The sequence below is a fragment of the Bos grunniens genome, chromosome 14 (genome assembly GCF_055505025.1).
Source record: "Bos grunniens cultivar Pamir isolate PY7600 chromosome 14, Bosgru_T2T1.0, whole genome shotgun sequence".
Lineage (NCBI taxonomy): Eukaryota > Metazoa > Chordata > Mammalia > Artiodactyla > Bovidae > Bos > Bos grunniens.
In genome coordinates this window covers 54646381-54659098 of record NC_141178.1, presented here as the reverse complement: position 1 = coordinate 54659098, position 12718 = coordinate 54646381, and the positions used below count along the sequence as shown (strand labels likewise).

At 38.7% G+C, this 12718-nt stretch overlaps 1 protein-coding gene across 2 annotated transcripts in view; it reads left to right on the top strand.

The window, feature by feature from the left end:
* NKAIN3 (sodium/potassium transporting ATPase interacting 3) overlaps nucleotides 1-12718 on the top strand; it is a 550527-nt gene that overhangs the window by 277458 nt on the left and 260351 nt on the right. For both annotated transcript variants that reach the window (XM_086336859.1, XM_086336858.1), the window contains exon 2: nucleotides 5554-5691. In XM_086336859.1, coding sequence (XP_086192985.1) covers nucleotides 5554-5691 — 138 coding nt within the window. The remainder of the gene's footprint in view (nucleotides 1-5553; nucleotides 5692-12718) is intronic.

Sequence of the window (12718 nt, the reverse complement as noted above, 5' to 3'; positions counted from 1 at the left end):
ATCAAACCCGCTTCTCTTGCATCTCCTGCATTGGCAGGCGGTCTTTTCACCACTGCGCCACCTGGGAAGCTCCAGCTTAGCTAGTAGGAGTGTTAATTAGAGCTTTTGCATTCTCCCTTTTTATGAAAGATGAACTTCCTGAATTCCTAGAGGTTATATAAAAGAGAGTATCAATCATACAAAAAGCTTTAATTTTGGTGTTTTAGGAAACCATCCTTTGATCAAATACCTTCCTATAATGCAACTAACATGAGGAACACTGGTTTGATCTATTTTATTGTGTTTGACTCTGTTGATCAGGGAAAAGTCCAAGAGAAATGGAAGTTAAAGGGAGCTCACCTTTCTCACTGTGAAGTTCAGCCTCCAAGGATATTCACTTCTTAAGAACGAGCATTCCTACCTAGGTTTTGTTTAGATAGAAGCATATTATGTAGATCCAACTAGGAAATGCCTAGGAAAATATCTGGTCACCTGGAGTTTTTATAGCTCTTTAATTAAGTATAAATACATTTCCACAATTTATAATAATTATGAGCTATTAAGCAAAACACTGTGTTAAACATAATATGTGGATAAGAAAGTTACTGTATTTTAGAGTGAACTAAGTCAGACAGAAAAAAGCAAGTATCATATATTAACACATGTACATGGAATCTAGAAAAACAGTGTAGATGATCATATTTGTAAACCAGAAATAGAGACACAGAGGTAGAGAACAAATGTATGAATACCAAGAGCGGGGGGCAGGGTGCTGTGGGAGAAATTGGGAGACTGGGATTGACATATATACACTATTGATACTATGTAGAAAATAGATAACTAATGGGAACCTACTGTGCAGCCCAGGGAACTCTACTCAATGCTCTGCTGCTGCTGGTAAGTCGCTTCAGTTGTGTCCGACTCTGTGCGACCCCAGAGACGGCAGCCCACCAGGCTCTGCCATCCCTGGGATTCTCCAGGCAAGAACACTGGAGTGGGTTGCCATTTCCTTCTCCAATGCATGAAAGTGAAAAGTGAAAGTGAAGTCGCTCAGTCGTGTCCGACTCTTAGCGACCCCATGGACTGCAGCCTACCAGGCTCCTCTGTCCGTGGGATTTTCCAGGCAAGAGTACTGGAGTGGGGTGCCATTGCCTTCTGGGGTGACCTAAATGGGAAAGAAATCCAAAAAAGAGGGGATATATGTATATGTAAGGCTGATTCATTTTGCTGTACAGCAGAAACTGACACAGCAGTGTAAAGGAACTATACTCAAAAAAAAAAAGAAAGAAAAATTGCTGTATTTTACATGTGCCCCTGTTTGTTTCTATCTACATTGTCTGGGCATAATAAGGAAATAGGGACCTTTATTGTGCTATTGGGAGTATTGGTGGTTAATTTGAGGTGCAGTTAATGATTCATATGTTTACAGGAAACATTTTTACCTTGGAGCCTGACAGAAGGAAATTCCTGACCTGCAGAAAGAATTTTAAAACATACCCCTTCCCCTTGCCATATACACAGCATTTACATAGAATATTCAGCCCCTTCTCAGTTCTGTTATACTTTATAGGGTCAAATTACACTTATATTTTCATAATCATAATGAAGACTTCCAAGCTTTCTACAATTGGATTCTGAAAGTTACAAGCCAAGTTACATTTTTATTATAATGAGTATGAGATAATTCCCACACCATCCCAAGTATGATGTAGGGTTACATTTCTCTCCTTATAGTTCCGGTGTTGCCATCCAAGGAGAATGTTTCTATGATTTCTTCATCTCTACATTCAAAACCATGCCCAGTTTTAATTTTCTTGGTACTTTTGAACCATACTTCCTTTGCATCACTTATTTGGTCTCCTTGCATTCCTTCCTTCCTTCCATCTTATTCAGATTCTGTCTGTCTGTATTTTTAACTGGTTAGGAATAGATCCATATTTTCTTCCATCACGTTCTTAGAACTTCCAGAGTCTTACCCACTTGACCTGTCCCCTAGAAAAGCTCTTTACGCCACTGCTTCCTGTTCTGTTTTTAAACTGGGGACCAGATAGTTTTGCTTTCCTCTGGATTGTTTGTTCCCTATCTAGTTTCTTGAATTCTCTATCTTGGTTTAAAACTCAGGTTCTTCCAGGGTCTCATTCATTCTCTTCTTTGCTATGGCGTCTCTACAGAGCTGTCCATCCTCTGCTGTCATATGGGCCAGATGCTTCCTCTTGATGCTGCATCACACATTCGATGACTTCCTTCTGCTGTTCTGAGTCAGAACCACTGTTTTCTAAGTGCCATGTTCAGTGGTGCAGAGGTAACTATTTAACCATAGGCTCTCGTTACAAATAAACAAGACCTTGATTTCTTAATGCTTCCTGATGTCCATGTTGTGGGTAGCCTGTCCTTCTCCAGCAGATCTTCCTGACCCAGGAATCGAACCCAGGGTCTCCTGCATTGCAGGTGGATTCTTTACTAACTGAGCTGTCAGGGAAGTCCGTGTAGCAAATACACTGGGCAAAGTCAGGTTCCCAAAGCAACATCATTGATAGAGGAGTTGGGAAGAGATGTACCTGATCTACCCTCCCCAGCCTGCACCAGCAGCTTCAGCACACTATTGATGAGACCATTTTGACAGACATGTTTCTAAAATATATACGTTTTGGAGTTAACAAAGCAACCATGATATAATTTAGTTTTATTCTGTGGCTCTCAGTCATCATTATTAATACCAAGCTCTAAGGCAAAAAGTGCTGTCTCTAAAGACGATGACAGTAAGAGAACATGTGAAAGTCTCAGTTGTGTCTGACTCTGCGACCCCATGGACTGTAGCCTGCCAGGCTCTTCTGTCCCTGGAATTCTCAAGGCAAGAACAGTGAAGTGTGTAGCTGTTTTCCCTTTTCCAGTGTATCTTCCCAAGCCAGGGATCGAACCTGAGGTCTCCTGCATTGCAGGTGGATTCTTTACCATCTGAGCTGCCAGGGAAGCCCAAAGAGAATATGTTTGCCTCTAAACTAAATGGCTTAATAGCCGAACATGGAAATTAGATAAAATAACTAATACAGAATGCAATGGTATTTTGTTCACCTTTAGAGGACTTTTTGTCTTTGTTAGTTGACTTTTTTAAACACAATACTCAAATCTAATTTTCATGATTTGTATAGTTGTTTTAGCTGTCTCTCGCCTGGTTCTTGATATGACCTCCTTATTTGTTTGTTGTTTGTTTATGACCTTTTATTTGTGCTTTGATTTCAAATCACTGTAAATCCATTTTAAGTTATCAGAGAATAAGTATTAATAAGTAGAGAAACAGGGTGTCTTCATAAAGAGTGCAGATTTTCTAATGACTGGTGTTAATTTGGCTTCCCTTTCACTGTGTATTTTCTTTAATATTATAAAAGAGAATGCTATTCATGTGTCTTCTGACAGAAAAGAAAATGGGTTTTTCTGTTTGAAAAGTTCACTTTAAAGGTATTTGTGATGCACGATGGCTTTAAAATCGGGTTGCTTTTCACAATAAATTGCCTGCAGTTGCTCTTCAGGATTTTGTTTTTTTTTTCTTTTCTGAGCACATCCATCCTGTTTGGATACAAAACCCCACATGTTTACATCACTGATGGGCCAATAAGTAGAATGCTGCATTTTTAGGGGAAGGTTCTTGGAAACTATTTACAGTCAGGAGCAGAAAAGAAGGGGGTTGAAAACTCGGTGCTGCTTCTTACCTTGCTCTGATTATTTTGAATTTTAGCCATTCCTGTACATCCTCCCGTTTGTGAGTGCAAGGGTTGGTGACAAATCACTGATGATCAGGAAATACCCATGAAATGAATGTGGTTCTGGTGTGGTTGTCTTGAGGTATTTGCTCGTTTCTCTTTCTCCTCCACATCTTATTGAAGGTGAATCTAAACCAAGGTAAATTCAGCTTCCTGGATAGAGGACATTTCTTTATGTCCAAGGAAATTAAAGTTATTCAGGCATACACCAGCCACATAACTAAAAAAAAAAAATACCTAGGGTACCATTTTCTTTTCAAACCTGCAGTTTCTAGTGCCTGCAGGATGGTTGATCAATGGGTCGTTTTCTCAGAATTACTATTTTATCAAAGTTAATGTAGAAGAATGCTTCAGATGTATTAAGGTCCATGTCCAAACACAGCAGGTGGGATTATAAAATTTCTAGATATAAAGCATAATAAATATTATTTGTACATGATAATGACATTGTTGACATTCACTGGACTATGTGAAATTCATCTGTTTCATCATAAAGAGTATAAGTGTATACTTTAGTATATTTTAGAATTGCTTAAAAATGTAATTGTATCTAATGAAAATATAATAAACTGTGACATGTCTAAAATTGTCATTACCCTATAATTTTTATCTGGGTATTTAGAAAAGATTAACCTAATTGAATAGTACTTCCTTGTAGCTCAAATGGAGAAGGAAATGGCAACCCACTCCAGTATTCTTGCCTAGAAAATCCCATGGACAGAGGAGCCTGATGAGCTGCCGTCCGCAGTGTCACAGAGAGTCAGACACGACTGAAGCGCCTTAGCATGCGTGCATGCATTGAAGAAGGAAATGGCAACCCACTCCAGTATTCTTGCCTGGAGAATCCCAGGGACAGAGGAGCCTGGTGGGCTGCCATCTATGGGGTCTCAGAGTCGGACACGACTGAAGCGACTTAGCAGCAGCAGCAGCAGTAGCACAAACGGTAAAGAATCTGCCTGCAATGCAGGAGACCAGAGTTCGATCCCTGGATTGGGAAGTTCCTCTGGAGAAGGGAATGGCAATCCACTCCAGTATTCTTGCCTGGAGAATTCTATGGACAGAGAAACCTGCTGGGCTACAGTTCATGGGGTCGCAAAGAGTTAGACACGACTGAGCAATGAACACACACACACACCCATACCTAATTGAACATGAATGTTCATGTAAATATATTATCTCAATAAAACATCATTCAAAGGAACTATGACACTCCAGTGTTAGATTGGGAACTAAAGTAGATAAATAAGTAAGCTCATTTTGAAAAAGTAGTTATCATCATGAATATAAATAAGTCAAAAGTAAATAAATAAGCTTCATTTTGAAAAAGTGACTAGTCATTATAATCAATGACAATCTAAAGAAAGAAAAAAAAAGATTTGATAATTGAAATGGGGGTAGTTTTTCTTATTTTTATTTGTTTTCCCAAATATTAATAGCACTGGCATTGAAGCCTAGAGTTACTGTTCTAAGTATGTTATAACTAAGCCAGTCATTTTTAGGTTAATATTAGAAAATACGATATCATAAAAGATTTACTACTATAGCAAAGGATTTCAGGAATATATCTCTAGCGCTCCAGAAAGGCTTAAAATCTATTTATAATTGAAGTCCTGATATTCAAAGTAATTTTAGTGTATTTTCTGAGAGACATTGAATAAAGCGGTACATGAAATGGGTGTCACAATCTTAGTGATAACAGTGTCCATAAGTGCAATTGAAATTGACTTTGCCGCCTTCTCCAACCGTGAAGCCAACATTAACGTGGTCTGATGGTGCACAGGTTATATACTCATGGGCTCTCTTTGCTTTGTTGCAGCTCTCAGCATTAGAGAGGCAGATCTTTGACTTCCTTGGCTTCCAGTGGGCGCCCATTCTTGGCAATTTTCTACATATAATTGTCGTCATATTGGGTTTGTTTGGAACCATTCAGTACAGACCTCGATATATTGTGGTGGTAAGTCTTATTTTTAACTTGTGTTTTCATATAAACACTGTAAAACTGTTAGGAGAAGAAAACATTATTTCAGTTGTTCTTTCTGATATAATATGGCTTGGCTGTACTGGCCTTCATTACTGAATTCTGTGGAGAGATGATTATCTGTGGGGAAGAAGGCTCAGTGAATGTTTACAACGAAAGCAAACAACATGACTATGAGTGTGAGATGCATAGTGTAACTGAAATCAAGATTCACAAGGAAATTTAAGATGAGTTTCAGTAGAGGATGACCTGTGGTCTTGATGTTAGATGATCTGTAAATGTGCATTAACTATCATTTCAATCATGTGTGTCACTAACACTAAAAAACAAACTTGCCTAGCCATAACTATTTACTAACTGAGAAAAAGCAGCTTAGCTTTAACTCGTGTAATAAATGCATGTGCATTTAGTTCATGAAGTGAAGTGAAAGTCGTTCAGTCATGTCTGACTCTTTGCAACCCCATGGACTCACGGAATTCTCCAGGCCAGAATACTGGAGTGGTAGCCATTCCTGTTTCCAGGGGATCTTCCCAACCCAAGGATCGAACCCAGGTTTCCTGCATTGCAGGCAGATTCTTTACCATCTGAGCCACCTTTATTTCGTCAGATCAGATCAGATCAGTCGCTAGTTGTGTCCGACTCTTTGTGACCCCATGAATCTCAGCACGCCAGGCCTCCCTGTCCATCACCAACTCCCGGAGTTCACTGAGACTCACATCCATCGAGTCAGTGATGCCATCCAGCCATCTCATCCTCTGTCGTCCCCTTCTCCTCCTGCCCCCAATCCCTCCCAGCATCAGAGTCTTTTCCAATGAGTCAACTCTTCGCATGAGGTGGCCAAACTACTGGAGTTTCAGCTTTAGCATCATTCCTTCCAAAGAAATCCCAGGACTGATCTCCTTTATTTCATACGTATCCCCTAATTTACAGCATACTATATATTGCTAAACATTTCTCAACTTTGTGAAGATAAATTTGAAACAAACCCATGCTCCAAACTATCACATACATTGTCAGCACATCCTCCATTGTAGGAAAATTTAATAAGGAATATTCTGTGCTCCACATTTGACTGGAAGTGATTTTCAGTAATTAGTTCTCTTTTCTAGAAGGGAATATTTTAGGCTACATATATGTATAAGTAGGTTATGAGAAATACCAAGCAAATGTAAGGAATTGTAATGAGGAGTAACACACTCTAAAATGCTCACTGAACCTGAATAAATATACAGTGTTCAGTAGAATTAGTGAATATTTTCTTGTGATGTGAGTGATTGTGTCACTAGAAGAAAACCAAAAGACTTAGAAGCATGCCATCTTCCTGTTTTGGTTTAATTCAATCACTCCTATCAAAAATAAGAAAGTTATAATTTTTTCTATAAATGCATCAACTCTCTGAGTCTCAAAACTCACTTTGGGAGTATCTTTCATCGTATCACACAGAGGTGAAGGTAGCCAGCTCACAGCAGACTCTGTGCTCGAACTTGCTACCCCGGGTACAGGAGAGCATTTCTGTCCCTCGGCTGACTGCAAGGGCTAAACAGTTCCTGCTTTATTCTTCTTCCCTGAAAGAGAACCTCTGCAAAGCCACCATATGATCTACTAGAAAGATGTTTCACAGAGTTGGACTTGCAGCATGAAAGACTTTAGTATGCATAATATTAAACTCTTATTGGAGTCTGTGTGTGCTCAGTCGCTCAATTGTGTTTGACTCTTCGTGACCCCAGGGACTGTAGCCCACCAGGCTTCTCTGTCCATGGAATTCTCCAGGCAAGAATACTGGAGTGGGTTGCCATTTCCTCCTCCAGGGGATCTTCTTGACCCAGGGATCAAACACTCGACTCTTGCATCTCCTGCCTTGGCAAGTGTGTTCTTTTGCACTAGCGCCACCTGGGAAGCCCCGAGATTCTGCCCTAGAATTATTTAAATCTTTATTATTTCATGGGTAATAACAATCAAGAAGTTTTACATTACTTTAAAGGCAGAAATGTTAGCTAACTTGATAGTTTTTGAATACAGATTAACACTGGAATTAACTGTTAAGCTACTGCTACTGCTAAGTCGCTTCAGTCCTTTCCGACTCTGTGCGACCCCAGAGATGGCAGCCCACCAGGCTCCCCCGTCCCTGGGATTCTCCAGGCAAGAACACTGGAGTGGGTTGCCATTTCCTTCTCCAATGCATGAAAGTGAAAAGTGAAAGGGAAGTTGCTCAGTCGTGTCCAACTCTTAGCGACCCCATGGAGTGCAGCCTACCAGGCTCCTCTGTCCATGGGATTTTCCAGGCAAGAGTACTGGAGTGGGGTGCCATTGCCTTCTCCGAACACTGGAATTAAAAGTAACCCCAAACTTCCTCTAAAAATTAAAAAAAAAAAAAAAAAAGGAAAGAAAAGAAAGCCAAGTAAGTATGCTACATCCATAAGTTAGTTCTTTGGACTTTTATACAAAGGTCCACATCCAAAGAACTGCAACTTGCTTTCATTTGAATAATTATACAGCGAAATATGGGGCTTCCCAGATGACTCAGTGGGTAAAGAATCTGCCTTCCAATGCAGGGGACACAGGAGACATGGGTTCGATCCCTGGGTCAGAAAAATACCCAGGAGGAAGAAATGGCAATCCACTCCAGTATTCTTGCCTAGGAGATCCCATGGACAGAGGTGCCTGGCAGGCTATAGTCCAAAGGGTCACAAAGAGTCAGACATGACTGAACACACATGCACTCTGTACATAGGGAAATATCCCTACTATGTCATCATAAATCTTCCACCAGAGTTGCTGTTTAGAATGGCAATTAAGAGTATTAGGTTCATATTCAAGGGTCTCAGATTTAAATCCCCCTGGACATGTATACTAAACTCCAAAAACTGTTAGAACAATGAGTGAGCAAGAAACAGATCCTTTTTAAAAAATAAGCATAACATATTGTGATACTACTATATCTAATTGATACACATGTGAATGAATTAATGAATGGTCTTCTTGGTAATTGAAAAACAAGCTAAGGAAGTAAAAAATAATTTATGTTATAGACTAATTGCTCAATGAGAAAAAAAATATACTGGGAGACTTCTAAAGTTCATTTCAATTAAAAAATGCTGAAATATACTCATAAAACTATGCAATATCCTGGAAGCCACATAGAACAACATAAATGGGTTTTCATCTTTATAGGCACTGTCTAATTAAATTAGGATTTAAAGTATGTGTACTGAACATAAGCAAAGTAGGATAGATAAATAGTTGATAGATTATATGGAGATGATGGGTAAATAGATGGGTAAATAATTATGCAGAGTGAATTTTTCTTTACTTTGAGAAGTTACGTCTTCTATACTGCAGGTATATCTATGTGACTGTCTGAGTTTGTAGGCATACTCCATGATGACCAAAAGATATTTGTTAAAAATGGAATGTATCTCTTTTTTTAAAAATTCTAGTTTCAATTGCATAAATAAGTTTGTTGTTGTTCAGTCACTAAATTGTGACCTACTCTTTGCAACCCCATGAACTCTAGCCCACCAGGCTCCTCTGTCCATGAGATTTCCAGGCAAGAACACTGGAGTGGGTTGCAATTTCTTTCTCCAGGGGATCTTCTGGGACCAGGGATCAAACCTGTGTCTCCATTAGCAGGCAGATTCTTTACCACGGAGCCACCAGGGAAGTCCTAAAAAGAAATTAATCCTCGTCAAAAAGATGACAAGGAGGATAGCCAGTATCTTATACCATATGTTGTCCTGATACTTTCTACCTCAGCAAAATTCCTTTGGATGTGTTATTAGTGCCGCTAGAAATCCTTCCTTTTTTCTCTATGTACAGATTTGGGTCTCAGGTGCACACTGAGGTATGAAGTTTCCATCTCAAAGCAATCCAAAATTCAACCATACTGATATTTTTTGTTCTCAACAGGCCAATGTATTAGAATAAAGAAACTTACAATATTACTTTTAAAAATCCCGATGTCTATATAATGCATGACACATTAATAGCAAAATAAGAAATCATTTCAAAAATATAACTGGTTATTAAATATGTATGAATGAAGTAAATTTTTGATAAATTGGTGAATTGATCATTTTATAAAATGGAAAATTTGGGAAAGTGTTAACTTGCAAATTAACCTGTAGTCCTTTTCCTAAAATTTTTTCAAATGAAGCTTATCATTTGATGCCTAAGCACTCCAGCTCTTGCCAGAGTGCTGTCCCAAGTCTCACACTAACTACATGATCAAATGATTACCTCTCTACCTTGGTCTTAGTGTGATGACTGAATGACTTAATCTATGTAAAGTGCTTAGAAAGGAACCATCGAAAGCAGCTCAGTAATAACTGTTGTTATTGTTAGGAATTTCAGAGCTGACAGTTGGAATCTATAGTACTCAGCCTGATCAATTTATCTTTGAATGTTCAGAAGTGACATCAAGAGTACAACTTGTGATGTATCAGAATACACTTCCATCATGAAGTTTGTGCCTTGACTTTAAATAGATTTGCCTCAATATTCATTTTCTGTAACTCTGAGTTGATTTACTTTTCTAAAAGAATACTTGGGGTATAGGTTTGCAGTCCTAATAATTAAGAACTATGTGGTTTTGCAGTTAATTTGATTCATTTTCTTACTTTAGTCCTGCTTTATTTTATGTCCACCCCTTAACCTTTATCCCTAGATTTTTCCTCATGACTTAGTGGTCTGCACTGCTCTTTCACTCAATTATCTCCATAATTAGACTTATGTAGAATGAAAAATGTCCAATACCAGATGCCATCTTATTAGTAACATCTTTAAAAATTTGTTGTGGTTTTATGACTTTATCAGTTTGCAAAAAGCATACATTGAGGATGTAGGTTAGCTATTTTAAGTTTTCACAAGAATAATTTGTGGGTCAGAAAAGTGCATTTCAATGTATTTGGTGCATTTTTAAGAAAACATGTATGACCCACTCACACTGGAAGACTCCTTAACAGAAAATATCAGCAGATCAACAGTATCTGCAAATACCAAAAGCCTCAATGTATATTTTAACTGATGTTAACTTTTTGGCATATTTTCCAACTCCTCTATAGTTCTAGTGACTTTGGAGCCTTAACTCATTATTATAAATGTATTACTCTTTAAAAATCATAAATGATAAAGATAAAAAATGTAAATTGAATTTTAGAAAAAATTTAAAAGCTTCTGATAAGGCTTCTAGTAAGGATATGGCTGTTTTATAGTGTTTAAAATTCATGAGCCTATTATTTGGCAGAGCATAGAAGAAACTAATATTAATAAATTATTTTAATACTTAGTTTAATATTAACAATAAGTTATTTCACCATTTATCATGATTTAACAGTAGAAAGCAATAACTGAATTAGTATGTCTATTTAAGAATTCATAGATTTTTGTAAAATCTATGTAAAATAAAATAAGCAACCCATTGTATTTGGTGTATTCATTTTGCTGCTGTGGCAAATTCCTTCCTCATTCAAGCTGTCCTATATGTCAGTTTTCCAGACCTTAGTGTCTTTGTCTGCTTGAGAAAATGACTGGATGCAGAAAGAGAAAAACAAATATCATATATCAATGCAGGTATATGAAATCTAGAAGAATGGTACTGCTGCTGCTGCTAAGTCGCTTCAGTCGTGTCCGACCCTGTGCGACCCCATAGATGGCAGCCCACCAGGCTCCCCCATTCCTGGGATTCTCCAGGCAAGAACACTGGAGTGGGTTGCCATTGCCTTCTCCAGTGAATGAAAGTGAAAAGTGAAAGTGAAGTCGCTCAGTCGTGTCCGACTCTTAGCACGCCATGGACTGCAGCCCACCAGGCTCCTCCGTCCATGGGATTTTCCAGGCGAGAGTACTGGAGTGGGGTGCCATTGCCTTCTCAGAGAAGAATGGTACAGATGGACCTATATACAGGGCAGGAATAAAGATGCAGATGAAGAGCACAGACTTGTGAACACAGCGGGGAAGAAGAGGGTGGGACGAATTGAGAGAGGAGCCTTGACATGTCTGCACTACCATGTGTAAACAGCTAAGGTGAAGCTGATGTATGACGCAGGGAGCTCAGCTCAGTGCTCTGTGATGACCTAGAAGGGGAGGATGGGTGGCTAGTGGAGGGAGGCTAGGGAGGGAGGGGATATATGTATACTTACAGCTGATTCATGTTGTTGTACAGCAGAAACCAACACAACATTGTAAAGCAATCATCCTCCGATTAAAAATAAAAAATTAAAAAAAGAAAAAGAAAGTGACTGGATGAATTGAACCCTAAGACCATCTCCTTTGATGACTCTTGATCTGAGGTTACCTTAATTCAGTCTGACTAATACTCTTGAGAAAGGCATTTCCTAATACACAATGCATTCATAAAACCAATTAATCAGTAAGGCTGGCATGTTTCGAGAGTTTGGGGATGTAATTGGAAGCTATTTTCCCATTATGGAAATATGTTGCTTATTTGCTCATCCTTAATCCTAGCTATTAATTTCTATGCTTTTAAAAAATATTTTACATGCTCATGTTATAGCCTATCATTATATTAGGGGCATACATTTCATTCAATAAAATAGTCCAACAGTTGAAAGCTGGTTAATTTTACTCCACATATCCATTTTTCCACATGATTCTAATTCAGTGATATGGAAGTGAAGGGTTTTGACTAATATTCCTAAAACCGTGATGATTTAATATTGTAACTAAAAGCTAGCTAGCTGATTAGATGGGCTTCCTTGGTCGCTGAGGTGGTAAAGAATCTGCCTGCAATGAGGGAGACCCAGGTTTGATCCCTGGTTTGGGAAGATCCCCTGGAGGAAGGAACGGGAACCCACTCTAGTATTCTTGCCTGGAGAATCCCATGAACAGATCCTGGTGGGCTACAGTCCATGGGGTCACAAAAAGTTGAACACTACTGACTAGCTGACTAGATAGCCCACAGAAAATTTGCATAATTGTAACCCTTGGAAAAGTTAGTTCTCAGAAAACAGAAATCGAACCAGCACTTGGATTTCACTTGCATCTGCAA